The sequence below is a fragment of the Medicago sativa genome, chromosome 8, assembly GCF_051527215.1.
Source record: "Medicago sativa cultivar Bolivia chromosome 8, Bolivia_mono, whole genome shotgun sequence".
Lineage (NCBI taxonomy): Eukaryota > Viridiplantae > Streptophyta > Magnoliopsida > Fabales > Fabaceae > Medicago > Medicago sativa.
Genome location: NC_140756.1, coordinates 32243261 through 32271102, shown reverse-complemented (window position 1 = coordinate 32271102; position 27842 = coordinate 32243261). Strand labels below are relative to the sequence as shown.

The window sequence follows — 27842 nt, the reverse complement described above, 5'->3', positions numbered from 1 at the left end:
CAGCTACATCATCCTTCGGTCAGATGCTTTTCGAATTGTGGATTAGCCTGGGTGTTGGGGTATAGGTGTTTTATTTTGACAGTTTTCTTTGGGTGAGAGTAGTGACAATGGGCGGTGGTGAATAACGTGTTTACAGTGTTTGTTTTTTTTTGGAGTCTGTTTTAGGTGTTGTTGTGTTTTGGTGGGTTTATTTTCTTGGGTGTTTCATAGGTGGTTATGGTGTACCGTCTATATGCGGCACCATTTGTATCTTGTTTCGTTTATACCCTGCGTCTTGCGGGGATGCCGTTTAATAATATTTGCCGATTCAAAAAAAAAACAAAATTGTGGGTGTCTTTTAGTAAATGCTTATAGAGTTGCTAGAAGACACTCATTAGTTTTTATGAAGTTGTTTTTTAGTTTATAGACCACATACATCATTTAATGAATGAATTTAAAATGCAAAGTTTTGCTTATAATAGTGACCGGAGGGTGTATGTTTTAACAACCCACACTTCAAGGTGTAATTGCCTACTTTTTAGATATAACCCGTTGAAAGATACCTTCAAACAAAATTGTGGGTGTCTTTTAGTAAATGCTTATAGAGTTGCTAGAAGACACTCATTAGTTTTTATGAAGTTGTTTTTTAGTTATAACTTGCTAAAAAATATCTTCTTAAAATTTAGTGGATGTCTTCTAACAAACCTCATGGATATAAGAGAAATGATATTTGTACTACTATTTTGTGATAACTTTTTGACAATTTTCTTTCTCATATTCAGATGTTATTCTTATATATTCTCTCTTCATTTTTCTTTCTCCTTTGTTATTGACCAATAAGAAGAGAGAAAAATATGGTTGTCAACGAAGTTGTCATTAAATTGATGTCCAATTGTCATTGCTCTATATAAAATATCAGGACCGATCCATCAATAATTGAGGCTTAAAACAGACTTTAAAATGAGGCATTTTGAAGTTAAAAATAATATTTTTATTTAAATTTAAGCGTTAAATATGTTTTTGGTCCCTATAAAATTGGGATCTTTTAAGTTTAGTCCTTACTTAATATTAATAGTTCTTTTAGTCCCTAATTATTTTTCTACACTTAGTATTAGTCCCTCCTCAATCCAAATTTGTTTAATTTATGCTTAAACTCTTGAGTTTTTGAACAATTTTTTGAAGACGTGTTAAGAACATTACTAAAAGTTCCTCTGCAAAAAATTGTCGTAAAATTTGATTTCTACGTCCAGATTTTGTTAATTTTATCTTTAACATTTACTATTTTAAAAAATTCATATTTAATTCGTTTCATGTTAAAAAATTCTAAATTTTAGTAAATGAACCTTCATAGTGTTCTAAACGTGTCTCAAAAAAATCGTTCAAAAATTTAGGAGTTTAAGGATAATTAAAAAAACTTTGTTGTAATAGGGACTAAAAAACCTATTAAAATTAAGTAAGGACTAAACTTAGAAGTTTTCAATTTTATAGGGACCAAAAACATGCAAAAAAAACCTATTTTTTTTGTCTAATGTACACATGAAAATTAGTCTTGTATCATATATATGCACATATATATTTTCTACCATTTAAAAAATAAGTCACATAATATTTCAATTAATTTAATGGTGATATTATTGATTTAATTGTGAGAACCAACTTGTGCATGGTGCAAGACTTACCTTACTTATACACCATAGACAAAGCACTATACCTAAATATCAAACTTTCTTTCATTTTTATTGTTTAAACAATTTTACTTATTTTTATTATTATTTACCAATAAAATAATTGATTTATTTTTTGATTAATAACATAAAATTTGGGTTAAATATGTTTTTAGTCCTTACATTTTGCGCCCTTTTGAAGAATGGTCCCTATATTTCATTAAATGTTTTTAAAATCCTCACATTATATCTCCGTTATCAAAATTAGTCTCTGTTGTTAACTCTCTAACGGAATGTTGATGTAGGGATTTTAAAAACATTTAATGACTTTGAATATGTTGTTGATGTATGGAATATTGATGTAGGGATTTTATCTCCGTTATCAAAATTAGTCTCTGCTGTTAATTCCCAATTATTTTAGGGTTAAATATGTTTTTGGTCCCTACATTTTTCATGACTTTGAATAATAGTCCTTATTATTTTAGGGATTTTAAAAACATTTATTGAAATGTAAGGACTATTTTTCAAAGTCACGAAAAATGTAGGGACCAAAAACATATTTAACCTTAAAATAATTGGGTCCCACTAACTGCCACATCAACATTCCATTAGCGAATGAACAACATGGACTAATTTTGATAACAGAGATAAAATGTGAGGATTTTAAAATCATTTAATGAAATGTATGGACTATTCTTCAAAAGGGCGCAAAATGTAAGGACTAAAAACATAGTTAACCCTAAAAAAAATTAGTTATTTGTCCCCGTAAACATAGTTCGTCAAGTTCGAATTCCAAATTCCCACTAACTCACCTAACTCTAGCTACTTGACAAAAAAAAATTATTTGATCGACTAAATAAAGAGTATTTTTTTTAACCGTAAATGAAGGGTATAATTAATTAATAAAATAGTAATTGATAGATTTCATAAATTGTATTTAATAAAATAGTATAAATGAAAGGTAAAATAGTATAAATGAAAGGTAAAAACGATAAGGATAGAGTCGATACTTCCTATTTCGTAGTTATTAGAACTCATATACTTTTTTACCCATGATCCTAACTCAGGTTAGTATGGAAATTGCATGATATATAGGTCGGGTTTCAAATCCCAAACACCTCATCTATTCACCTTAAAGGTGAATTTCTAGCCACTAGGATACTTGAAAAAAAAAAAGCATTTATAATATTAGGGGAATTAGAATCCATATTATCATCAATGACATTAAATATTTGCATGATATTAAGAAGATAAAATAAGCAACATATTGCCTTACTCGTGTGTGGTGCTTTATTTTTCAACATATATCAAAATGAAATATATTAACCACTCGAAAGATTATTTCCAATATAAGGAGTACAAGGAAAAACACATGGTACAAACTGTTGATTACAAACGAACATCGAAAAAAGAAGCTAGTCCCAAATATTGTCTTTATTAAATTAATTTCATTCAGTATGAATGATTGAAGGAAACTCCAAGTTATAATTGACATGTGTTTCAAGTATAAGTGCTTCTTCCGCTTCTCATAAGCCAATTATGTAGGTGGAAAGTATTAGAACCACTTTAGTTCAAGAAATAATATCTTACGATTGATGTTTTTATGATAACAAAGTACATGAAATATTTTTGTACTAACTTCGTGTTAAAAAGAGTGTTGCTAACGCTACTTTTATCTACATAGGGTATATAATCATCTTTATCAAGTTATGAAGAACAAAATAGGAAACTAATGACAAAGTATTATCATGTCCATCATCTGGAAATAAGACGAACTAACTCAACACTAGTTAACATGCTTAAGGATTACATCTAGTCATATATGGAAGAATCTCATATAGTCCAACTTGGTTGAAGCATTCAGGTGAATTGGATTCATTCAACTGGTTTATACCCTTCCTTACCTAATTGCTTGTTTAGAATTGTATTCTTGTTTTGATTGTTCTTGTTTTATCTCAAGTCGTAATTGCAATTTAGTACATGAGACCTTGTTTTGTGGTATGATATTTGTCTCCCTCTATGCATGCTATCTCTCTTCATTGTCCCTTATCTTGCATGCCTACTTTTTTGTGATTGTATACTTGTGTGTCGTCTCTACTCATTATACCATTCATGTCATGTGCCTACTTATATTTATGTAATTTTGTATGTGTCAAAATAAACGTCGTATAGTGATTTGATTCTTAATCTAAAATTATTTCTCAAAATACCTATTTTTTTCAACAACAAAAAAAAAAAATCAAAATTTTCAAAAACAAAAATGAGAATTTGAATTGATTCAAATGATTCATGTCAATAAATTGAATCGAATTAAATGAATCTATTCACACTATTAATGTTGATTCCAATCAAATGGGTCAGAGTTGAAATATATCTTTGCATCATGGCTATCCAACCAAAAACTCATTTTTCAACTTCTTCCCTCACTTATTTTCGAACCTCCCACTCTCTAACCCCAAACAAAACCTATCACTATCACATAACCTCTCCAAAATACTCAAATATTTATTCTAACAACTCATAACCCTCCTCTCATTCTTTCATCCTCAAATCGAAATTAATGGGTCCAAACCTAAGAATCAAGGCTGCTGGAAAGAAATGTAAAAGAAAGGCAACTAGCTCTTCAAATCAAGTGGATGTTACTCATGTTCGAGACTTTCTCAATGATTAAGAAGTCGAGAGGTACATGGAGAAGTTCTATGTGAGGATGGAAAAGGTAAAATCCTTACAATGTAATGAAATGGTGATCTTGAATTCTAATAAAAAGTTTTAGGGTCAACCTATGTAATACTAAAAATTATTATGGGTCAATGTTAATTGTATATTACCGAAAGCATCCATCTACGAAGCTCTCAAATACTTTATTTGATACTATCAAATAGAGATACTGTGTGGATACACCCAAATACTTATCCAAGTATCAGAATTATTATTTTTTAATTCTTATAAAACATTTTATCAGATATTACATATATACACACTGATGTTTATAAAATACTTCACAGATACGTATGATAGAAAATATAAATTTGAGAAAAAGGTGAGTTGAGGTTGTGAAAAGAGAGTTATTGCACACTTATGATAATAAGAGCGAAGAGATAGAAAATATAAATTTGAGAAAAAGGTGAGTTGAGGTTGTGAAAAGAGAGTTATTGCACACTTATGATAATAAGAGCGAAGAGACTCAACAGTCAACATTAAACAAAATTGCTTCGAGACATCCTAGATTATTATGATTCACACATTAACTCTATACTTTGTTTTGAAAAGTATTAGTATTTTTTATAAATTGTGATATTTATAATCATATATCAATAAATATTAATCAATGCATATTTATATCCAGAATTTTACATGCATATATGTTCTGTTATAAAAAATTTGTAAATCCGGGCTACACAGGCAACCACATAATGTGGGTAAAAATTGCTTTTTGTACCATACAAAAATAGTTTCATTTCATTTGTGTATGCTGATCATCACCTCAGAATTAAGTGTAACACATGTGTGGATAACTTTTGCCATTGGCCTTGCTCTATATCAAATCAAACAAATATAAAACTTGTTCAATATTCTCAAATGTTGTGTTGAAATCGATCTATCTAAACAACAAAACATTTGCTTGCATGACCAAATCAATCATATTTATATATGGCTTGAACCCACCTGATGAAAATTTGCTAAGCAATTCTATCTTTCAAAATTGAGTAAAAAAGATAGAAAAGAAATTAATAAAATGTACTTTTGTATAAACCATTTACAATCTGCTGTCATTCATCAGACAGGTCATCATAATAAAAACCATTACCATTGTTCTCATCAACCAAAGATTTAGTTTTGGTTCTTGATGATTTGCCAGATTTTGAGGTTTTATCGACTTTTTCTGCCTTCAACTCCAACACCTTCTCTGATGGTTTCCGCTTTCTTTTAATTCGTGTTCCCACAGCATCATCTGTAAATAATGTTGAAGGCAAAATGTCAAAAATGCAAACACTGTAGTAATGTTTTTTAAATAACAGAATCAATGTATTTTGAAATATTCAAATTCTGAGAACAGCATGGGCAAGAAACCTAAACTCATACAGGCCTCACAAAGTGGTTCAACAGTTCAATAGAAAAATTAAGATTCTTAGGAATGAAAATAATCTGTTACAAGCATATTTTGAATGGCATGACATTACCTTCAACTGGACTTGAGGCATGGCTCATCATATGTCCATTTGCTACCACTTCTTCCGAAAATGGTGATCCAGAGTTATTGCTGTCCCCAATCTTTGAAGAACTTTCTAAAAACCTGTCTTCCTGTTCAGGAACATCGCGGCAGGGAGATGCTGGTAGATAACATAGCTCTTCCTCGGACATATCAGAGTCGCTGAAAGCAGGATCCTTCTCAACTGTCACAATGTCAACGTCCTCGTCTTCATTGACATCAGATCCTTTTACCTGCAAGGATATGAACTTGGTTGAGACCATAAAATGGAAGATGAAAGAATAATAAGTACTATGACCATATAACAATCACATACCTTACCAGTCTCGGGATTCAAATCAAATTCATCTTCTCGCTCCACATACTCCTCATTTTCCTCAATCTCTTTGAAATCAGGAGCAAAAGCACTCCAGTTCTCAATGTAATCTTTGGCCCAGATATAAACTATTCCACTCAAAGAAACAGATACAACAATTGGACGTACAGGATGCCACGCTAAATCAATAAGGGCTTCCTTAGGCCCTTCAAGGATTTTCACAAGATGTCCAGCTCTATCCCATATGTAAATCTTGTGCTCTCCTTTACTAGCAGAACCACCAACAACCCACTCTTCATCACCACTGAAACAGGGTGCCTTCCAGTGCACCTTTGTGATTGCATCTTGAAACTCACGGAACAAAGTTAAACATTTTGATCCTGCAGCCTTCAACTTCTCAACACCATTTAGATCACCGAGGTTCTCGTTAAGTTCGGCTAGTGCTCTAACCTCATCTTTTGGTGGAAGAAGATTTTCATAGATCCTGATAACTCTATCATTTGAGTTTGTTAGAAGATACTGTCCGTTCCTGCTGAATACGATGTTCTTCACTACTGAACCACCAGAGATAGGAACCATGGCACGCACCTCGCCATCTTTACTGTCAATTACAAGAATTTCACCTTTCGAGTTTCCCTCATAAACCAGGTTTCCATACTTACTAAAACATGCAGCAGTAGGTGTGAAGGAGGTACTTCCATCAGAACACTTGTTGCGTGAGGCAGGGTTTGGTCCACTTGGTTTCTCAGAGACAGAAACTTGAAGATAAGTTGTATTTTCAGTGTTTAAGTCAACAATCATTGGAGCACATGAGAGAGGACACGCCAAGCAGAGAGATGGTTTTGAGGACCCAGGATGAAGACGAGCTAGTAAAGGGGTTTGCGGCAAAACTCTTCTTGTTATCCTTTTACCACTCATGACATCCCACAGGGATAACGACTTGTCAGCAGCAGATACAAGAATTCGATTACCACACTTTGACCAACAAATACTGGTGATGGGAGAAGAACATTCATTATCTCGAAGCTCTTTAGCAATGCCCCTGGTTTCAAAATCCCAGACAACACAGCTTCCATCATTGCAGCCAGCTGATTCAATTTATCAAATCAATTAACATGAGTGAGAAAGTTGGTAACGTAGAATACGTTGAGTAAATAATTCATAAAAGAGCAACACATGCTATATTTTAATCCAATCCACACATTCAAATGCAAATTTAAGCATATATGCTTCAAAGTAAAAAAAATAAAAAATAAAAAAAACGTGTTGACTAGAAAGATATACACTCACTAATACTACCTCCTGAAATCTAATCCCACAATGAAAATAAATAAAGTATACTCAGAAAGTTTTTACAGTAAATACTTGAAAGTGCTAAATTTTTCTTTTCTAGATAAATTACATGCAACACACATACGTGTTGACCAAACTCATCGCAAAAGGTTTAGGTAGTTGACAAAAAAGAAATAGGCAAATGATAAAAAGATTAGAAGAACGGACAATTTCAAGCATGAATTCACACTTATAAATCTATACCATCGTTAATGGTATCACAGAACAGTGCAATGCATTATAACCATTTGAATGTTTACAGCCTAATGATTTTTTGAAAATACCGAAGTTGGATTACCGTAAAACGAGGAACAAATCTCTTCAATTAATTACCATTGTCATAACCAATACCTTTTTACTTTCCATACTATCATATCAATAGCAAAAGCAATATATAGCATTTGACATCATACTCATTACATTACAATAGAAGTGGACCAGAAAACAGGATAAAGTTTATTGCTAAACAATCAATCTCTTCCCTAGTATCAATGTGATATAGACCGGATATCAATACAGCGCACTATCTATTTCATACCCCAGGTACCCAGGAGACATAGACTTTCCCTCCTTATACACACTTCAAACCTTGACAGAAACTACAGAAATTGAGACCTTACAGGGTAACCAATCGTGTTAATCTGCAATTGGCAGAGTGGATTGTGGATTTTCAGACGAAAACAGAGAGTGTGCCTAATTCAGCATCAATTATAGCCATAACTACAAGGGTGTTAATCTGCAAATGGCAATCTGCTCCTAACATTTTTCCTAATTAGGGCAACCAATCGACCTTAAATATACAGATTAAACACCCTAAATATTCTAAGATCTACATGGTCAATGAAGAATGGCGGAGTGTAACCAAAACCACCAAAATGCTATAGCTGTATAGTGTGTAGCGGTATGACCACTACTTTAAAGTTTAATGAAACAATAGATGAAATTTATATTGTATTAACACACATGGTAAACTCAAAAATAGAAGAATACACAAAACCAATGATATTCATAACCAATAATCAAAGTTCATTATTATCAACATTAAAATCTATTATAAAGTAAATAAGCTTTAGGGAAAAAGGACCATCAAGAAGTTCAAACAAAAACAGCGTGAATGACAATAACTTGAGGGAAAATTTGGGTTTTTATGAAGAAATTCACTGTAGCGACAGCTACAACTATTATTCTCCTTCTATGCTAATTGGCCGCTGCACAAAAACGCCGTGCAATGCCACTACAGGAGCTGTTAATTACTACAGAGATAGGCTTGGTTGTTGTTGTAAACGAATTTACAAAATAAGCACTAAGCATCCATTGCGTACAAAATCGGCATACTTCTCCACACAAAAATTTACCAGGCTGCTCTATTTAGCAGAACACGAAAGCAAATACACTAAATATTAACTTAAACCCAAATTAAAATGCTAGAATTTGACACAGACCCCCATCATCATTGGAAAAAGCCAGAGATTATGATGCCTCCACAATCGCAACGCCATTGCAGACTTTTCAATGGAACTCACAGTCTCACAGTAGTTGAACGACGCCCAATCAAGTCCAGATTCAAGCTCAATGTTTTGTATATAAAATAAAAAATCAAATTTCCCTTCTTTTTTTTAATCAGCAAAACTTCATTAAAAAAGTCCACCACACACAAGAAGTGCATGAGGGCATTACAAGGAACAAACACAATATAGGGGCAACCGAAATTCAGAAAGGGAAAGGCACCATAAAACAGCAGCCAATCCCAAGACTTACAAAGTGTACATGATCAAGAGAAAAACACCCACAAATTGGACAAAAGCCGCTAGCCCAAGAACCCCAAATCTAAGGGACACCGCACCACAGAAAAAACACACCCAAATTGGTAGGCGGTTCTCAGGAAGTCTAGCGAATTATGTAACTATGCTCAAATCCGTTATAAAGTAAAGCTTTAAGATGTCCAAATATAAACAGTGTGAATGACAATAACTTGAGGGCATATTTTGGTTTTCACAAGAACTTCACTGTAGCGGCTGTGACAACTGTAATTCCTCTGCTATGCTATTTGGCTGCGACTACGCAATGCCGCTATAGCGGCCCCTAATAACTACAAGGAATAACAAATTCACAAAGCAACAAAAGATCACATGACTAAGCATCAACTAGAATTCAAACACAGACTCCCACAATCATTAGCAGAAACCCGAATTTTCATATGGTTCAAACCATTATTGTTTTCGTCACAGTAACATCAAATATTTTGATGCGTCTGCCATTGCAACGCCACTGCGTCATTGGACCACAATTCTCTACAATGTGAAGAATTACGACGCAACCACAATACAAACCTCGGTAAAATCCTTTAAATTTGATATAACTACAATACAACATACAATTAAACCTAATTCTTTTCAAACCAACTACAGCAAGGGTATTTTGGTCACTGAAATACACAATGTTTGGAAAAGAGAGAGTTACCAGCAAGAAGGGTACCGCGACGATTGAAAGCAATACATTTCATAATTCCATGTTCCAAATACTCTTCTATTACTTCTGGGAAATCACCTTGCAACGGATCTTCATAATCGAAAACCATAATTAATATTAATTAATAACATTATCAGAACTTAGCATAAAAATAATAACGAAAAATTAACTAGAAATTAAAAAACGTTTAGAAGAATAGGAAGGAATTGTGCCCTAATAATAAGTATTGAAAAATTGGGAGAAGAAAAGGGGAAAACTAACCGATAATGGAGTTGTTCATGGTTTCAAGAGAAGCTCCAAGTTGCAAACCCGAGAGAGAGGGAAAGCGAAATGGGGAGTGACACAAACAACGTCTCTCTCAAACTAATACTCCGGTCCTTAGTTTTGGCATAAAAGACAAATATCAACTAAACTAGTATCAAATTTTTTTCTGTCTTTGTAAGCTATTATTAATTATTAATATTTTCATGTTTATTCAAAAGTTTCTCAACTAGATCCATTGTCATGCGATAAAAACATAAAGACAAGAACTTAATTAAGAAATTTTTGACAAAGATAAGGATTAGTTTAAAATATTAATAGAGTCTGAGACTAATTTGATAATGACTATCGAAAACAATTTGATGGTTTATTCGACAAACATATGCATTTGGTTTATAATATAGACAAATACATTTATTTTTTTTTTGTTAATTCATTTATTTATATTATATTTTTTTTTGAGCAAAATTTATTTATATTATATAGAATAACTTCTTTCAGCTCTTTTGGGCTGCCTTTTTTTCTTTCCAAAAAAGTTACCAATTTTCAATACAAACTAGCAACAAACCCGTGCTAAGCACGGGCCCGTGCTACGCACGGGTTAATTCGAAGTGGTGGACTATGCATCAAAGCGCATTGCAATACTATATGAATTGAGAAAATCAGGAAAAAAAAAACTAAAGATAAAGTTGACATTAATGATAAAAGGGCAAATTACTTTGACTTCCCTTTAGATTTTCTTAAAGAACATAAGTACCCCTTATAATTTTCCAAACACATCAATCTCCCCTCATTTTATCCATTTCAATAACTTTGTTAATATACAATTTAATTTCAGCTATTTTGGTTTGTTTGTATCTATTTTCTCTTTTCATAATTAAGTTAAATGATGTTTTTTCTTGATTTGTTTGTATCTGTTTTCTCTTTTCAAAATTAAGTTAAATGAGGTTTTTGTTTTTTTTTTTTTGCAATAGAGAAACTATAACAACATTTGTTTTTACCACCAAATAGAATCAAACATCGGCAATTACAGAAGAGATCAAAGGAGAATACAAAAATGAGAAGAATTTTGGTGGATGGACATTGTGCTTGATCAATGAAAATAAGATCATCTTCGATATATCCATTTAAAAATTAAACCACATTGACTGAGGAACAATAAGTTGAGAAAAATCACCAAGTGAAAAATGGAAAGAAAAGTGGTCGAAAATTAAATGACTTCATACTCGTAATTAACAAATGGAATTAACAAAGTTTAAACCGTGTTATATTATAAGAGAAGTGCTTGTCAATTTGATAAAAAGAAAAGGGAGATTAGTGTTTAGTTAAAAAATAGAGCGGGTGTTTGTGTTATTTAAGAAGACCTTAAGGGATGTTAGTGTAGTTTGTCCATGAAAAAATTATTGAAATAGTTGTTATCAAATATTATGAAGTGGTAAACTAAAAAAATTGTAGAAATGTTTAAAATAGTGAAGATTTCATTATTGATAAAGATGTCGTTATGAGTCCCGTGTATGAATTGTACAACAATATTATTTAGTGACTCATTTATCATGTTTTCAGTGTTTTTTAGAGTCATCTTTCTAAAGGTATGATAATTAATATTTTACAACAATAAAAAAAATAATATTTTATAATATGACATAGTGGCCTGATTTCTTTGATTCTCTGTTGTTTCCAAATATGTTGAGATCTACCGGTTTCAAAGTGTTTTGTTTGTCTACACTCTGGTTCTTCAAGCTCGAAAGAGCTTTTATGCTATTTAATTTGTTTATGGAGTTGTTGACACTTGGATTTTGATATTGTGCTGACGGTCGATCCATTAATTGTTTTTCTTAGAGGTTCACTTTTCATTTTTTTTGTGACCCGGTTTCGTGCCCGTGTACGGGTTCGTTTGTTGATTAGTGAATTTTGTTACGATAGATTTGGATCGATCCACTTGATCTGATTTATTATGTGGTATCCCCGTTTTTCGTTGTACCTAAGTCAGGTCTAATGCCTTCAGTCTCTTTATCTATTTCTTTTTATTTAATATGATTTTTCATGACAAAAAAAGATAGGCTAAAGTGCAACTTTGACCCCCTATCTTTCAAAAAGTTGCGATTTTGGCCCCTTAAGTATGAAAACTACAATTTTGATCCCCCATGTTTAGGGAAATATGCTCTTTTAACCCCCTAACTTAAGGGAAATATGTCTATTGACCCCTTATCTTTTCAAAATGTTGCGATTATGGCCCCTTATCTTTTCAAAATGGCCCCTTTTTTGGGACACGTGTCGCCTTCTCAGCAGTTTTCAAAGTTAGGGGGCCAAAATTGTAGTTTTCAAAGTTAGGGGGCCAAAATCGCAACTTTTTGAAAGATAAGGGGCCAAAGTTGCACTTTAGCCAAAAAGATAAAGAAAAAACAAAGGCAAATATTTTGTAATTTTTTTTAACTCTTTAGATATTTAAAAGTTGGATTATAGGAAAATTTATTTTTGATTGGGATTAAGATTAAGTTTGTTTGTTCTAAAAAAAAGATTAAGTTAGTGTGTTTTACCGAGTGAGTTTGTTTTAATTTATTTTTAAGAGAAAAAATATAGGGAAGTTGATGCAAAAGACACAAAAGGATATAATTTTGATGATGTTTAAAAAAAATTAAGAAGGGTAAGATTGTATTTTTGGTAGACATTAATTTTAGAATTAGAGAATAGAAAATTGTAATTTGTTTTTTTATTTCCTTTGATATTTAGAAGTTGAATTATAGGAAAATTTGTTTTGATTGAGATTAAGAATAAGTTTGTTTGTTGTTTAAAAAAAGATTAAGTTAGTGTGTTTTATCGAGTGAGTTTGTTTTAATTTGTTTTTAGGAGAGAAAAAATAGGGGGAAGTTGATGCAAAAGACACAAAAGGATATAATTTTGATGACGTGTCAAAAAATTAAGAAGGGGTAAGATTGTATTTTTGGTAGACATTAAGTTTTATAATTAGAGAATAGATAATTAGAGAATAGATAACACATGTAACAAATAAATAAGAATAAATTTAAATATTAAAAAAAGTGTAACAAACACGATATGAATATATGTATATTCCTGATTTTTTTCCTTGATCATTTAAAAAGTGTAACAAACTAGATGAATATATTTATACTTACTTTTTCATTATCCCAATTATACCTTTAAACAATTTTTTTTATAATAAAGATTATTGTTGGTGTCATTAAAAAAGAATTTAGATTATATTTTTTTTGTTATATTGTTGGTGTCATTGAAATAGATAATCATGGTTAATTTGGTTTGTTATAACTTGAAAGCAACAAACATTTATATTTTTAGTTTAATCAAAATCAAAATATCATAAAAAAACACCGTTCATAATTTTCAAACTTTAGCACAATAAAAAGAGCGAAAAGACGGACACGTGAGTGCCATTCTTTTCGCTAGTCTGTTATAAAAATAATTAAAGAGTTTGACCAAAAAATAAAAACTAATTAAAGAGTTTGATAAAAAATAAAAATTAATTAAAGAGTATTTCTATTTTTCATATGAATCGAGTATTTATGCATGTAATTGTAGAGATTTATCCTCGAACGAAATGGTATCTTAATGAGTGAAAAAGTTATTTTGTCGCATTCTTATAAGATTGAATTCGAACTAAGAACCTTCGATTAAGTCATAAGAGATTACTAACCATTTAATTCAAATGATTTTGAGTTTGTAAAATTGTATTTGATTCGTAATGGTTGAGGAAAGATTGTTTGTATTGTTTTTTTTTTTATGTAGACCTAAGGCTAAGTATCACATGACACACATAATATGGAACGAGGCAAGATACATGTGGTGTCTTGGGTTACCATGTTTATGGTTGTATCTCAGAGTCCAGTCTTAATGCTCTCCTAGATAGAGATTGAGTTCATGTTACGGGGTTTCTGGAATGAATTTATGTTAGGACTTTGGATTGTGCTCCTCTCAAAATCTTATATTCGATTCTCTCCCATGCTCTCAAAATCTTATATTCGATTCTCTCCCATGCAAAGTTTAATGGACTAATTTAACTTATTAAAAAATTGTGAATCCGCTCGAATTAGAATTGTCAAATGTCAATAACGATTATACCACACAGAGCAATTTAAGTATGCTGACACATTGAGTTAACGGAAAAGCCCACACAAATGAATAAGTGAGTCAACTGCGTGTGATTTATTTAAGTTAAATTCCTTTGTAAACTTCAAAGATAAACAATAAAATGTAATTGTGCATTTTATTCATGATCTTAATATGAATATTGTTTATCAAAATTGCTCCAAAATCAACGTGTGTTTTGGGATCATATATGATTCATCACTTTGAGGTTATTATAATCTAAAAATTTGGTGAATCACATGAAAATTTAATGTAATAGTTTATAACAGATGTCTATTATGATTATGTTGTCATTTTTAGGCCATTACTCGTTTAACAAGGAAAATTGAGTTGAAGATGTCACATTTTCTATGTATAAATCTTGTCGAGATATTGATGATACTACATTTAATTAGTCAACAACCAATGTTAATATCACATGAAGCAATACACACAATGAGCGATCCAAAAAAATTATAATTATACACACAATGTAATAATGCGCGCGAAAATAATTTTTATCTATAGACACACACAATGAAGCAATGATAAATATTTTATGTCCTTTATACAAAAGGACCGGAGTATAAGTTTTATAAATTGTCTCATAAATTATCAATTTTTTATGTTCAAATATGACTACTATTTTTAACAAGTGTGAAATGGTCTAATGTATATACCTCTCTTTGTCAACAACCCAATATGATCTATACTTGATATAATTAATCCTGATGATATCATAATACGAAAAATTCTTTGTCAACTATCGTAAGGATAAAGTGGCACATAATTTATCAAACCGATCTTTGACTAGACAATTTAGCCTCAAGTTTTTGGTAGCTAGTGCCTTTCAACCAACTCAAGGTGGATATAATAAAGTGAACAGAATAATACTCATAAAATTTGGTCGTGTTTATATTCATCATTCAATTATTCAATGATATGCCATAGTTTTGTATTAATTTATTTAAAAATTAAATTAAATTTTAATAGAGTGGGCTTGTAATGACCGTTGTACATATTCAATAATTGAAATTTAAACTGTCATGATCATGTTTACGTATATGATCACTCAAAAAAAATTTAAAACCAAACGTGCAAAAAATGTCAACTAATACTATGAACATTTCATAACACAGCATGACATGTACGAGGTTGGTTAGCTTCATGGCCATGTTCCTTCTCCTCCTTGTCCTCATCACCTCAACTAGTGCACAAACACCAATTTACATGTACAATTTTTGCAACTCAACACAAAAATCTCTAAGCACTTCATACCAATCTAATGTTAACAACCTTTTTTTATGGTTCAACTCTGATTCTGCCACTGGAAAAGAATCTAGCCACACCACCTTAGGAAACAATAATAATGGTCATGATGATGTTGTTTATGGAAGCTATGATTGTCGTGGTGACATCGCGGATCAATTTTGTCGATTCTGTATCAATAGTGCTGTCAACGAAATTGCTCAACGTTGTCCTAATGGTGTGTCAGCTGTAATATGGTATGATATATGCATCATTCGTTACTCGAACGAAAATTACTTTGGAAAAGTTGTCGTAACACCATCATGGAATATTACTGGCTCCAAAAGCGTAAAGGACTCAACAGAACTTGGGAAAGCAGTAGATTTGATGAGGAGTTTGATGGGAAATATGATAGAAGCAAACCGATCATGGGCAACGAGTGAGTTCAATTGGAGTGATACCGAGAAAAGATATGGTTTGGTTCAGTGTTCTGGAGACCTTAATAGTGATGGGTGCAGACAGTGTTTGGAGACTTTGTTCGACAAAATTCGAGTGTGTTGTGGGACTAAGGTAACATGGGCTGTTGTAGCTCCAAGTTGTGGGATTAGATTTGATGATCAAAAGTTCTATCAGTTAACTGAGAATACAGGATCTTCTTCTCCTGTGCCAAATCCAGGTAATATTTCATATTTGACTTGGTCATTTGGATTCCTTTCAAAGTTTAGATTGTAGAAAATTATGAATAAATACCGGTCTGGAAGGGATCAGAAGTGACGGCCGGTGTAGCTGCGACACGACAGAGTAAGGTGGTTCATTGCTGGAATGCGGTGGACCTTCACTGGAGGACTGTTGTTCTTCACTGGAGTGTACCTGCAAAGACACTCTTAACACTCAAGTCGGAGGTTTCAAGGTGCTTTGAGGTTTTTCTTGAAATAAGAATGTGTACCTGTTTTTGCAGCGAGGGTAATCTACTATAGATTGTTGAGCATGTCATGTAAGCATAAATGGTTGTGCCCCTCTAAGCGCAATGGCCAGATGACTGTTCGATCGTTTTGATGGCCCATCTTGGCTCTGAGCGCCTTAATGTCTGAACCACAATTCTTCGCCAACGTAGGTGGTCTGTAATGGACTTGCATGCCTCGTTGGGCCTTTGATTCCGGGACTGAATCATCTGACTCCAGGATCTCGGGCATTGACCTAGTCCGGAAATACAGTTGAAGTTGTTAGTGGTAGAGGAAATATGAAAGAAAGAAGATGATTCCTATTCTTTAACACACATTTGGTTGTTTTATCCGGATTATTTTCTGACGTTATTTAATTTTAAGTCTTCGCTTTTTCTTTTCATTCTGAACCAATGCATTTGAAATATTTGATCGTTGCTGTATATTCATTTGACAACTGCTCTATAAATTAGGAAAATCGATGTATCATTTTAATCAATGTCATTGTTGCAGCCAAGCATGAAGGAGCAAGTAAGAACAAAACCTTGGTCATCACCTTATCAAGTGTACTTGTGGCAGTAGCTTTAGTATGTTTTTGTGTCTTCATGAGATTAAGAAAAGGTAATTGTAAAAACTTACATACATGTTGAAAGTTCTGTAAGGTTATTTCACAAATTATCCTTACAATTTTCTTTGGTAGGTGGATCGATATTCAAGAACATTCCTAAAGCAATTCATAATCATGTTCAAAGAGATGATTCATTGGATGGAGACCTTCCAATAATCCCTTTAACAGTAATTCATCAGAGCACTAATTATTTTTCCGAGTCGTCTAAATTAGGGGAAGGTGGATTTGGCCCTGTTTACAAGGTATATCGTCAGTTTTCAATCTAAACCGTGCAATCTCATACTAACGGCCAGGATCTTTTAAAGTTGAATATGTTATCGTATAATCTGAACTCATATTAACGTCCGAAAACGCTTACTATATGTAAACACGTTCTTTTTCTAAAACAACAAATCTAGATCTGTATATTACCGATGAATACATAGTTTTCCTTTCAAATTTTGACATACTCATGTTCTCTTTACTTTCTTTTCCATCCTTCTGTCAGGGTACTTTACCAGACGGGACAGAAATTGCGGTCAAAAGGCTTGCAGAAGCATCTAATCAAGGTTTAGAGGAGTTCAAGAATGAAGTAATATTCATAGCTAAATTGCAACACAGGAACCTTGTGAAGCTATTAGGTTGCTGCATTGAAGAAAATGAAAAGATATTAGTATATGAATATATGCCAAATTCAAGTCTTGACTTTCATCTTTTCAGTAAGTTTTGAAAATCCTAATGATTAGAATCTACTTTTATACTTGCTCCTATTTAGGGCTAGCATTTTTCTATATGTATAGCACTAGCGGTGCATATATGTTTTCCTCAATAACATGAATGCAATGTTCATTTTGATTGGTAGATGAAGAAAAACATAAGCTACTAGATTGGAAATTACAACTAAGCATTATCAATGGAATCGCAAGAGGACTACAATACCTTCACGAAGATTCTCGGCTTAGAGTCATCCATCGAGATCTGAAAGCCAGCAATGTTCTTCTGGACAGTGAAATGAATCCAAAAATATCAGATTTTGGTTTGGCAAGAAAATTTGAAAGCGGACGAATTGAGACAAAAACAAAAAGAGTTGTTGGTACCTAGTAAGTATTATTTGCACTCTTTTCCGAATCAAATATTAGAAAATTTCCCCTTTCTTACAACTAACCTTCTATTGGTTTTAAACAGCGGATACATGGCTCCAGAATATGCTATGGTTGGGTTATTTTCAGTGAAATCTGATGTTTATAGCTTCGGAGTTCTTATATTAGAAATCATTTATGGAAAAAGAAATGGTGAATTCTTTCTCTCAGACCATAGGCAAAGTCTTCTATTACATGTAAGTTTTGCTGATCATATCAACATATTGATTTTAAATGAAAAATATCTGTGTAATGGTCCAACTGTTCCTAGACATAGTTTTATAATACTTTTGTGAAATCTCTTATGTTTCTTTAAATGAGAGCCTCTTGAATATAAAACCTATAGATTATATAAACCAAACCTTGAATTTTTTTTGGATACAAAACATATATATTATTTTTCCTTGCCATAGACAATTTTAAACAACTTGCTCTATTAACATGTCACGAGCAAAGTATCCCAAAAGTTTTGGTGATAACTTGAATGGTTTTTTTAGATTTTCTAACAAAATGTTCCAATTCAAGTGTCTAAATATTCTTAGCTGTATGCAGACATGGAGACTTTGGTGTGAAGGAAAATGCTTGGAAAAAATCCATCCAATCCACAAAGAATCATACATTGAAGGTGAAGTAATGAAATGCATACACATAGGTTTATTGTGTGTACAAGAAGATGCAGCAGATCGACCAACAATGTCCACGGTTGTTGTCATGCTAGGTAGTGACACAATAACCCTTCCAAATCCCAAGCCACCAGCATTTTCAGTTACAAGGGTTTCCGACGAAGAAGGTACAACTTCAAAAAGTTCTAAGGATAATTATGTTAATGAAGTACCCATAACTATCGTCTCCCCTAGATAGTTTATAGCCCGATTTGAATTTATGTATATATTATGAGAAAAAAGGAAGTCTTAGAACATGCACCTAGATTTTCTTATGTAACTATTATGTTTTGAGTTGTTCTAAAAGGTTTCATTTTGAGACAAAAACACACAAGGTTTGTACAAGTTTGTTTTACAACTCGAAATACTTCTTCACCCTCACTTTAAGGAATAACGCTAATGATGACAATTACAAACACTTGACTTAGTTTTCTTGTAACGATAACCTTGATGGCTGGTGTGCAAACTAAGTCAAGGGATCTCTCACATTTCTTGAATGAGTTTGCTAGTATAAAAATTTTCATTTACTGAATACAAAAGTTGATGGGGGCGAATCGAATATAAATTAAAACATAATGCTCAAACACCTCAGAGATTGTGCTTTCTCTTTGTTCTTTCCTCTTCTTTGTTTTAGAACCATATCCATCAACAATCTCTTTTATGTTTAGGTATATATGCTATTGTAATGGTTGTTATATTTAAGTTGAGGTATATATGCTTTGTTTTAGAGGTTTGATGGTGATAAACTTTTAAATTGGCAGAAGAATATGAACTTCCATTATATAATACTTAAGCTGGTGTGTCTTGAACATTCTAAGCCCAAGATTTAGACGAAACAAGATCAATGTTGACCATTATGAGAAGCAAAAATGGAACAATGATATAAATCTTCCCAGAACACATTCTAAATGGTATGTCTACTGTATTGTTTGATGTGTACCAAGATGCATGATTCTCTAAGTTTATTTGTAATCGTGTTGGTAACTATAAAATTTCAAATATTAGGCTTGTTATGGAAATGCATAAATAAACACAGATTTCAAGTGACTTCTAAGTTCTAACACAAATATGCGTACGGATAAAATAACAATTGTCTCCATCACAATGATATTTCTCTTGAGATATGGACTGGCCAAAGGTTCAATGTATCGTTCATTAAGATTTGTCGTTGTGATGTTTGTTTGAGACATGTGTTTTCAAATAAACTTAGACCAAAACTAGATAAGCAGGTCTCTTTGGATTGACTTTTTTGAACTTAAACATTGGCGTATGTTTTGTCGGTCTATTTGGGAGTCTGAAAAGTTGGTCAAGGCCACGAGATCCGAGATGAAATTCATGAACACTAATCAGCTATGAACTTGGCTTGTGTGGCCCGAAGGGTTCAAACTCATAGGGTGCAAGGAGGTCCTTATGAATACCAACACTTATAACCCACTCATCCTACCAACTTAGCCAATATAAACCCTCTGAAATTTTCCCCGATACAAAGCCTAAATAAAAATCAACAAACAATTTACTTAATTTGGATACTGATGTTTAACCTGATAAAATGAAAAGTGGTTTCAAATTTCTTTTTTAACAAACCTTTAGTAAAGATCGGCATCCTTGTGTCTCGACATCAAGTATATCAATGTCCTCTGCATCTGTAACAGGGTATCTCCCTAGCGAGGTTGAAATATCATTTTTGCAGTGCCCCTCTGAATAGGTAAAATAAGACAAACAACTTAGTATTCAATAGGAACGTTGCAATGGTTCTCCACCTTTACGAAACATTTTTCGACAAACAAACATCTTGGTTGACATGAGATGAAGACTCAAACTGATTTTATGACTCTCATCAAGATTCATCTTCCTCAATTATGACACATTAGGCTCCAACTCTATCTTTAAATAGAAGAATATTTTATCAGTGTCTTCCTTCAATTCACTTTCCATGAGCCCTTCACAACTAGTCCTTTAGATATTGATCCTCTTGTTGACCCTTCTTGATTTGCTCCATCAATTACTCATAGTGAGCATAACGCATACAAAAATGTATTTTCTAAATATCATTACCTTTTACTCTGATCTGATGATAACTTGACGGTAATATGAAATGTTGGTCGCGTCACATGATGCGATTATCACTTGAAACCATTACTATAACGATTTCAACTTTTGGACTTCATTCTCAAACTGTTCTCAATGTTTCAATACAACTACGTCATAAACTGTTTTGCAGGAATAAGATCATATTAGTGATCGTAAAAATAAAAAAAAAAACCATATTGCATAGATTACGAAGTAATATATGACTTGTTTTCCTAATAAAAGATCAAGTATATCTGTCGAAAATTAGGACGAAAGACTAATCAACGTCGTAGTGTATGACTGCTAGCCAAACTTTTTTTTTACACAACTAACTGAATCGAACCGGGAAGCACCCGGCAGTCCTAGAGTATTTCAATGTTAAACTTACAATCATCGGACAATAAAGATAAGGTATTCAACTCACTTATTGTAACCTATCTAATCTAAACATTTATTTATTTCTAGTTGTGCCAGCTAAGTATTTTTGTGTTTATTTAGTCTTCTTCTTCTCAATGTCCATATCAACCTGAAATAAATTGTAATGTTACATTTATCAAATTCAATAAAGCAATATTTGAAGTTTTACTCAAAAACTTAAATTGGACAAAGGTTTACTCATAAACTTATATTGTACAATATATGTGATAACTTTAATTCGTACATTAAAAGGCACACGTTGAGGTAAACCAAATTAGATGTTCCTTTTGAAAGCAAAAAAATGAAGAAGCTCCATCCAAATTAAGCACCTTCTTTTTTTTCTTTGAAAGGACCAAACTAAGTACCTTTGTTTTGGGGGAACTCATCAAACAAACGAAGACTCTTTGTCCAATGAACTGATAGAGACTGGTAGTGAAACTTATTTCAATTTTAATCAATTAATTAGAACACTAAAATAATTAGTACAAAATTTGAAAAATAATACTATTATCATAATAATCATCTAATGTGAAAGACATGATGTTTGTTATAGATTAAAAATGTTTTTACTTTATATTTCTAAAAATAATTTCTGCAAAAACTTACTCAAAAATAATACATGTTATTTTGAATTGATTTGTTATAATTAAAATAGTATAAAAAATAATGAACATGTATGTCCGAAAAATTGATTTTTATCAAATATTTTTTTCCATCCGAAAAATAAACTTCCAAAAAACTTAGGTGTACTAGCAAAAAATTGAGGTGGTATTAATTTTGAACATGTCTGTCAAATAAACTTGTACGTGCATTAATTTACCTCACCCTTAAGTAACCGATGGTTGCTGCTATGGTCTACTAGATACGTGATTTTAATGCCGACGTTTTGGTCATTTCACACGTATTATGAAATGTAATTAATTTTATATAGAAAAAGTTATTATGAGTTGTTTTACTAATTTGTCCTTAATAAATTGTATGAAAAAAATAAATTAAAGAATTGAAAAAGAGATAAATAAATAGTTAAAGATCTAATAAGAAAAGTAATATTTTTTTTTTTTTTTAAGAATAGGAAAAGTAATAGTAATGTTCATTGGTACCGTAAAACAATATATAATTTGAGAATTTTTTTTTCCAAAACGACATATAATTTATGAATGATGGGTAATATATATGTGTGGTTTAAAAAACACACCCGTTACTAGTCATGACTCGTGAAGATTATTCAACCCAGGCCAGTTGGCATGGGATATAAATGAGTCAGAGGGGGTTAACCAACAAGAGAGTAATGGCCACTGCTATATAGTACATAAAATGGTTCAAACTTTAAATTGTCATGCTAATATTAAAAAAAAAAATTTGAGAAACAATACTCATTTCCTTCCTTTTTAGTTTTGGTTTTAAGATTATATGAAATTATTATTTTTTGTCATAATACTCTTGACAATTTATAATCTCATTTTACATATTGTTTTGTGAACTATTAACGAAACAATAATTAATATAACAATTTATTCTTCCAACTTAATAAGAAATTCTGAATTTGAATCCATCTTTAAGAATGCAACAGTGTCAAACTCTTGAAAAATCGGATAAAAAGTAAGAAAAGATTTATACAAAAGCATATATTATATTGAAAAAAAAGGTTCACTAGTCAATTACCACCAAGAGCATTATGAGATTTCTTCTTAGCTTCGTGCTTCTTCCTCTCTTCCTCTTCACACCAACAAATTCACAAACTCCAATTTCATTGAACACTTTCTGCAACAACTCAACTAAAAAACCTCTCACAACTTCATACAAAACCAACGTTAACAAAGTCCTACAATGGATGAACACTATTTCTTCAACAGGCCAAGAATCTAACCTAACCTCTATAGGAAGCAACAAGAATGATCATAATGACACAGTTTACGGAAATTACGACTGTCGTGGCGACATACCTGCACACTTCTGTAATTTCTGTGTCAACAGTGCTGTCAAAGAAATTTCACAAACTTGTACAAATGGTACCTCAGCTATTATATTTTATGACATGTGCATACTACGTTACTCTAACAAGAATTTCTTTGGAAAAATCAACTTATCTCCTTCATTTAATTTAACTGGACCAAAAACCATAAAGGACTCAAGAGATTTCGCGAAAGCCGAGGGTTTGATGAAGGATTTGATAAGGAAGACGACGGATGCTAATAGAATGTGGGCGACAAGCGTGTTTGATTGGAGTGATACCGAGAAAAGATATGGTTTGGTTCAGTGTGCCGGAGATCTTGATAATAATGGATGTAAAGAGTGTTTGAAGGAGTTGATAGATAGGGTTGCTGAGTGTTGTGGAACAAAGGTAATGTGGGGTATTGTTGCTCCAAGTTGTGGAGTTAGGTTTGATGATAAAATGTTTTTTCAGCAACCAGGGTCCTCTTCTTTGCCAAATCCAGGTAATGTTAAATCATTTTTTGGGAGATATTATTCAGTTTTTGTCCCGGTTTCTAAAAAATAAGACATGTCCAGAAATAATATTTCTGGACATGATGATTTGTCTTGAAGTAAACATATGAACACGGTATAATTTGTGTTTTTTTTCGGATGTGTACGTATGTAGTCGTATCGAGGGTGGGGAAATTTTTTTCCCTAATTGTAGCTTGTTAATTTGAACTCCTTTAAAAAAAATATCCTCTAAGGCTTTGTATGTATTTTTGCCTAAACAAAGACTCATTTCAAGGCTTTGAGTTGTAGGAAAAAATGAATATATGCATTTAAGTTGTAGGACTTTCTTTTAGATCTGCAATATAAAACCTTGTTGATCTTGTATTGTTCTTTGACCTGTGTATTGAAAGTGTGTTAATTCAGTAACAAAGTGGCTATGCTAATTGTAACCAAATGAAGGGGTCATTTTTAATCAATCAAACTATTTTGGTTCAAATCTTAACCTGATTCAACTGGAGTGCATGAGTCAATATTTTCTGAGATTGTTGGGTCTAGGTCACTCAAATTTGAATGTATATTTTAGTTGGATTTTGTTAGAGCAACAACTTGTAACAAAAGATAAAATAAGAAAACGAAAGAGAAAGACAACGAACACACGATGTTTGTTAACGCAGTTCGGCCAATTGTGCCTACCTCTGCGACTATAGAGAAGCTATAGTTCCGATGAGAATTAGGGTTGCAGTGTTACAAGAAATATATATAGTACAACTACGATTTAAAGGAGCAAAGAAATGGTGCATTTGAAAGATTATAACTTTCTTCTATATTCATGTCCATGTGAAATGTATTCAACCTATAAATTGAGCAAAGAAATGCATCATTTTAATACATGTCATTGTTGCAGCCAAGAAGGAAGGTTCAAGTAATAAAAAAACCTTGACCATCAGCTTAGTAAGTGTACTAATGGCAGTAGCTCTATTAACTTGTGTCTACTACTCATGGAGAAGGAATAATAGGTTAAGTCAAGGTACTTATAACAAGTTATTACACGCATGTTTAAAGTTCTTCAATCCTAATTTCAAAATTATTCAAACTTACTAGCTTCCTTGGTAGGTGAATCGACGTTGAGCACCACTCCTCTAGCTTTTCATGGTCATGTTCTAAGAGATGATTCATTGAATGGAGACCTTCCAATAATCCCTTTAATTGTACTTCAACAAAGCACTGATTACTTTTCAGAGTCAACTAAATTAGGACAAGGTGGATTTGGATCTGTTTACAAGGTTTGAAAGAATTTTGAATCTAGAATCCAAACAATGCATGTAGTTTTGCTCTAAAATTTTGACATACTCCTATTCTCATTTCTCTTGTTTCGATCTTTCGTCAGGGTACATTACCAGATGGGACTGAAATTGCGGCCAAAAGGCTTTCAGAAACTTCCGGTCAAGGTTTAGAGGAGTTCAAGAATGAAGTGATTTTCATAGCAAAACTACAACATAGAAACCTTGTGAAACTCTTGGGTTGTTGCTTTGAACAAAATGAAAAGATACTAGTATACGAGTACATGCAAAATTCAAGCCTTGACTTTCACCTTTTTAGTATGTTTTCACAAGAACTTTATTCATCTCACTTTCTTTCATGATTATATTTTCTCTTGTTCCAATTTAGTTTTGCTTGGCAGATTTGGGAAATCATAATAAACTAGATTGGAGTTTACGACTAAACATTATCAACGGGATTGCAAGAGGACTGTTATATCTTCATGAGGATTCTCGACTTAGAGTTATCCATAGAGATATGAAAGCAAGCAATGTTCTTTTGGACGAGGAAATGAATCCAAAAATATCTGATTTTGGATTGGCAAGAAGGTTTGAAAAGGGCCAAAGTCAGACAGAAACAAAAAGAGTCATGGGAACCTAGTAAGTGTCATTGACAACTCTACTTTATATATGAAAAAGGTATCAGAAAATTTCATATTATTCACAACTGACAGAGTTCCATTTATTTTAAATAGCGGATACATGGCTCCAGAATATGCTATGGCTGGGTTATTTTCCGTGAAGTCTGATGTTTTTAGCTTTGGAGTGCTCGTATTGGAAATCATTTATGGAAAAAGGAATGGTGAATTCTTTCTTTCAGAACATAGGCAAACACTTCTCTTATATGTAAGTTTTGCTACTCACAAATATATAAATAGTTATATACTTATATGAAACTTAGCATACCCTAAATGAGATCCTCTTGGATATAAAACAAAGCTAATATATAAATGAGAGTCTGTAAGATATGAACTATGAAATTTTAGACCACTTGGCCGTAGTGGCTAGGACTTTTCGTGGTTTGTTTCAAAATAAAACTGAACCGAACGATTACAGAAGTTTGGAAAAAACAGAATCGTTAATGGTTCACCCCGAACCAAACTGAACTGGTATAATGGTTCATTAAATTGGCTCTATATTTTTCAACTTAACGGAACTGAAACCTGTACAGAAATCCAAACTGCACCTTTCCAAATCGAACTGTTTATTGCGAGCCAAACTGTTTCTAATGACCTGAAGTTCTTATCTTTTATTATTCACCAAAAATAAGGTTTCCTTCTTTTTTGTTATTTTGCATCAAAAGGGATATTAGAGGCCATCAAAAGCGAACCGTTATATACCAGAAAAGGGAACTTGATTACATATCTTGAATTTTACTCCTACGCCACCAAAGTTCACAATAAAGATTCAGTTTCAAGCTTCAGGTTTAATACCTTCAAATATCATTACATGCCCCTCACCAAAAAAGTAAATAATTATTAGTATATATAATATGTTTCTAATGAACCAACTACCCAAAAATGAAAATTTTCATTTCACCATATTTTCTAACAAAATGTTGCAACTTAATGTCTGCATATTCAAATTTGTATGCAGACTTGGAAACTATGGTGTGACGGGAAGAGTTGGGAATTCGTTGATCCTATCCAAAGAAAATCATACATCGAAAGTGAAGTTATGAAGTGTGTACACATCGGTTTACTGTGTGTGCAGGAAGACGCTGCAGATCGACCAACCATGTCCACCATTGTTCTCATGCTAGGGAGCGACACGATGGTCCTTCCAAAACCAAAAAAACCAGCATTTTCGGTCGGAAGAATGTTCAATGATGAAGATTCCACTTCAAAAAGTTACAACGATAACTCGCTTAACAAACTTACTATTACTAGTTTTATACCAAGATAGTTGATCTTATGTTGTAGTTTAAATTAGCTTCTAATTTATAGGAAATCTCAAAATAGGTGTTTCTCTATAACGTGCATCAACCACCATAAGCTCTAAAGAGATTTTGTTAGCTTCAAACAACTCTCTTTAGGGTTGTGAATCTTTATTTTTTTTTTGGATGATGATATATTGGCTTTATATTTAAAATAATGAATGCAACTGGGAAAGGCATTCAGTATTTCCTTGGCTGCTGAAATAGACCTTTTTTTTCCTCTAGTGATAGGAACTTGTTCATTTTTTAATCAAATTACGAGTCAATTGAATTAGGTCACATTACAGGTATTGATAAAGTGATAGCTGATTGCTTCTTTGAAAAAGCACATGTTGTCGGAGCAACAAACTCTGGTTGTTGATAAAGTGACAGTTGACACAGCTCAAAACCAAGCATGAAAACATGTGACGAAATGCTTTTTCAATTATCAAAATATTCTGCATAATCGCTAACCATAAAGCCAAGCAATTTTATTTCCTAAACTTTTCCAAGATTCTACATATCAAATTTGACCAGCAGTGATTTTTTTGAATTTTTCAAAGATGGTACTATCATTTCGGGTGAATATAAGAGTATCAACATATAAATAAACAAAAAGCAATTTTCCACTATCTATTTATTTACACTTCTAAGTTTGACATAACCATAAGGAGGTTAGCTGCAGTGACAAGTCACCATGTATGAATGTTGATTTCACATCCAACTGAAAAATAGGCCATGAGTTTTGTGCCAACGAAGCAATTACGA

The 27842-nt window shown here is 32.4% G+C and overlaps 3 protein-coding genes across 5 annotated transcripts; 2 read left to right on the top strand and 1 right to left on the bottom strand.

The window, feature by feature from the left end:
• Nucleotides 1-5151: 5151 nt before the first annotated feature.
• Nucleotides 5152-10330, bottom strand: LOC146898495 (protein RBL-like). The gene is made up of 5 exons (XM_085735896.1): nucleotides 10232-10330; nucleotides 9962-10060; nucleotides 6170-7257; nucleotides 5825-6086; nucleotides 5152-5595 (listed from the first exon to the last, which is right to left on the bottom strand). Exons 1-5 carry the CDS (start codon nucleotides 10248-10250, stop codon nucleotides 5414-5416), a joined length of 1650 nt encoding a protein of 549 aa, XP_085592022.1. The 5' UTR covers nucleotides 10251-10330; the 3' UTR covers nucleotides 5152-5413.
• A 5092-nt stretch (nucleotides 10331-15422) lies between these two features.
• LOC146898494 (cysteine-rich receptor-like protein kinase 25) lies at nucleotides 15423-19948 on the top strand. 2 transcript variants are annotated; one of them, XM_085735895.1, is made up of 8 exons: nucleotides 15423-16256; nucleotides 17035-17142; nucleotides 17222-17391; nucleotides 17637-17847; nucleotides 17991-18228; nucleotides 18314-18464; nucleotides 18820-19057; nucleotides 19691-19948. In XM_085735895.1, exons 1-8 carry the CDS (start codon nucleotides 15473-15475, stop codon nucleotides 19720-19722), a joined length of 1932 nt encoding a protein of 643 aa, XP_085592021.1. In that variant the 5' UTR covers nucleotides 15423-15472; the 3' UTR covers nucleotides 19723-19948. The 2 variants fall into 2 exon arrangements, with proteins under 2 accessions (XP_085592021.1, XP_085592020.1); XM_085735894.1 differs by lacking the exon at nucleotides 19691-19948 and having other exon boundaries at nucleotides 18820-19310.
• A 3128-nt stretch (nucleotides 19949-23076) lies between these two features.
• On the top strand, nucleotides 23077-27319 carry LOC146898493 (cysteine-rich receptor-like protein kinase 25). Of its 2 annotated transcripts, none has more exons than XM_085735887.1 (7): nucleotides 23077-23851; nucleotides 24745-24867; nucleotides 24954-25123; nucleotides 25228-25438; nucleotides 25522-25759; nucleotides 25855-26005; nucleotides 26756-27319. In XM_085735887.1, the coding sequence occupies exons 1-7, from the start codon at nucleotides 23092-23094 to the stop codon at nucleotides 27062-27064; spliced, it is 1962 nt and encodes a 653-aa protein (XP_085592013.1). In that variant the 5' UTR covers nucleotides 23077-23091; the 3' UTR covers nucleotides 27065-27319. The 2 variants fall into 2 exon arrangements, with proteins under 2 accessions (XP_085592013.1, XP_085592012.1); XM_085735886.1 differs by having other exon boundaries at nucleotides 24942-25123.
• Nucleotides 27320-27842: the final 523 nt, after the last annotated feature.

Excerpts from the sequence above, each read along its gene's own strand:
- LOC146898495 (XM_085735896.1), bottom strand. Across the intron at positions 7,258-9,961 it reads TCGCGGTACCCTTCTTGCTG|CTGGCTGCAATGATGGAAGC; the intron begins GTAACTCTCTCT and ends AAATTGAATCAG. Across the intron at positions 6,087-6,169 it reads TGAATCCCGAGACTGGTAAG|GTAAAAGGATCTGATGTCAA; the intron begins GTATGTGATTGT and ends ATATCCTTGCAG.
- LOC146898494 (XM_085735894.1), top strand. The coding sequence starts at position 15,473 with ATGACATGTACGAGGTTGGTTAGCTTCATGGCCATGTTCCTTCTCCTC. Across the intron at positions 16,257-17,034 it reads TTCTCCTGTGCCAAATCCAG|CCAAGCATGAAGGAGCAAGT; the intron begins GTAATATTTCAT and ends TCATTGTTGCAG. Across the intron at positions 17,143-17,221 it reads CTTCATGAGATTAAGAAAAG|GTGGATCGATATTCAAGAAC; the intron begins GTAATTGTAAAA and ends TTTCTTTGGTAG.
- LOC146898493 (XM_085735886.1), top strand. The coding sequence starts at position 23,092 with ATGAGATTTCTTCTTAGCTTCGTGCTTCTTCCTCTCTTCCTCTTCACA. Across the intron at positions 23,852-24,744 it reads CTCTTCTTTGCCAAATCCAG|CCAAGAAGGAAGGTTCAAGT; the intron begins GTAATGTTAAAT and ends TCATTGTTGCAG. Across the intron at positions 25,439-25,521 it reads CCTTGACTTTCACCTTTTTA|ATTTGGGAAATCATAATAAA; the intron begins GTATGTTTTCAC and ends TTTGCTTGGCAG.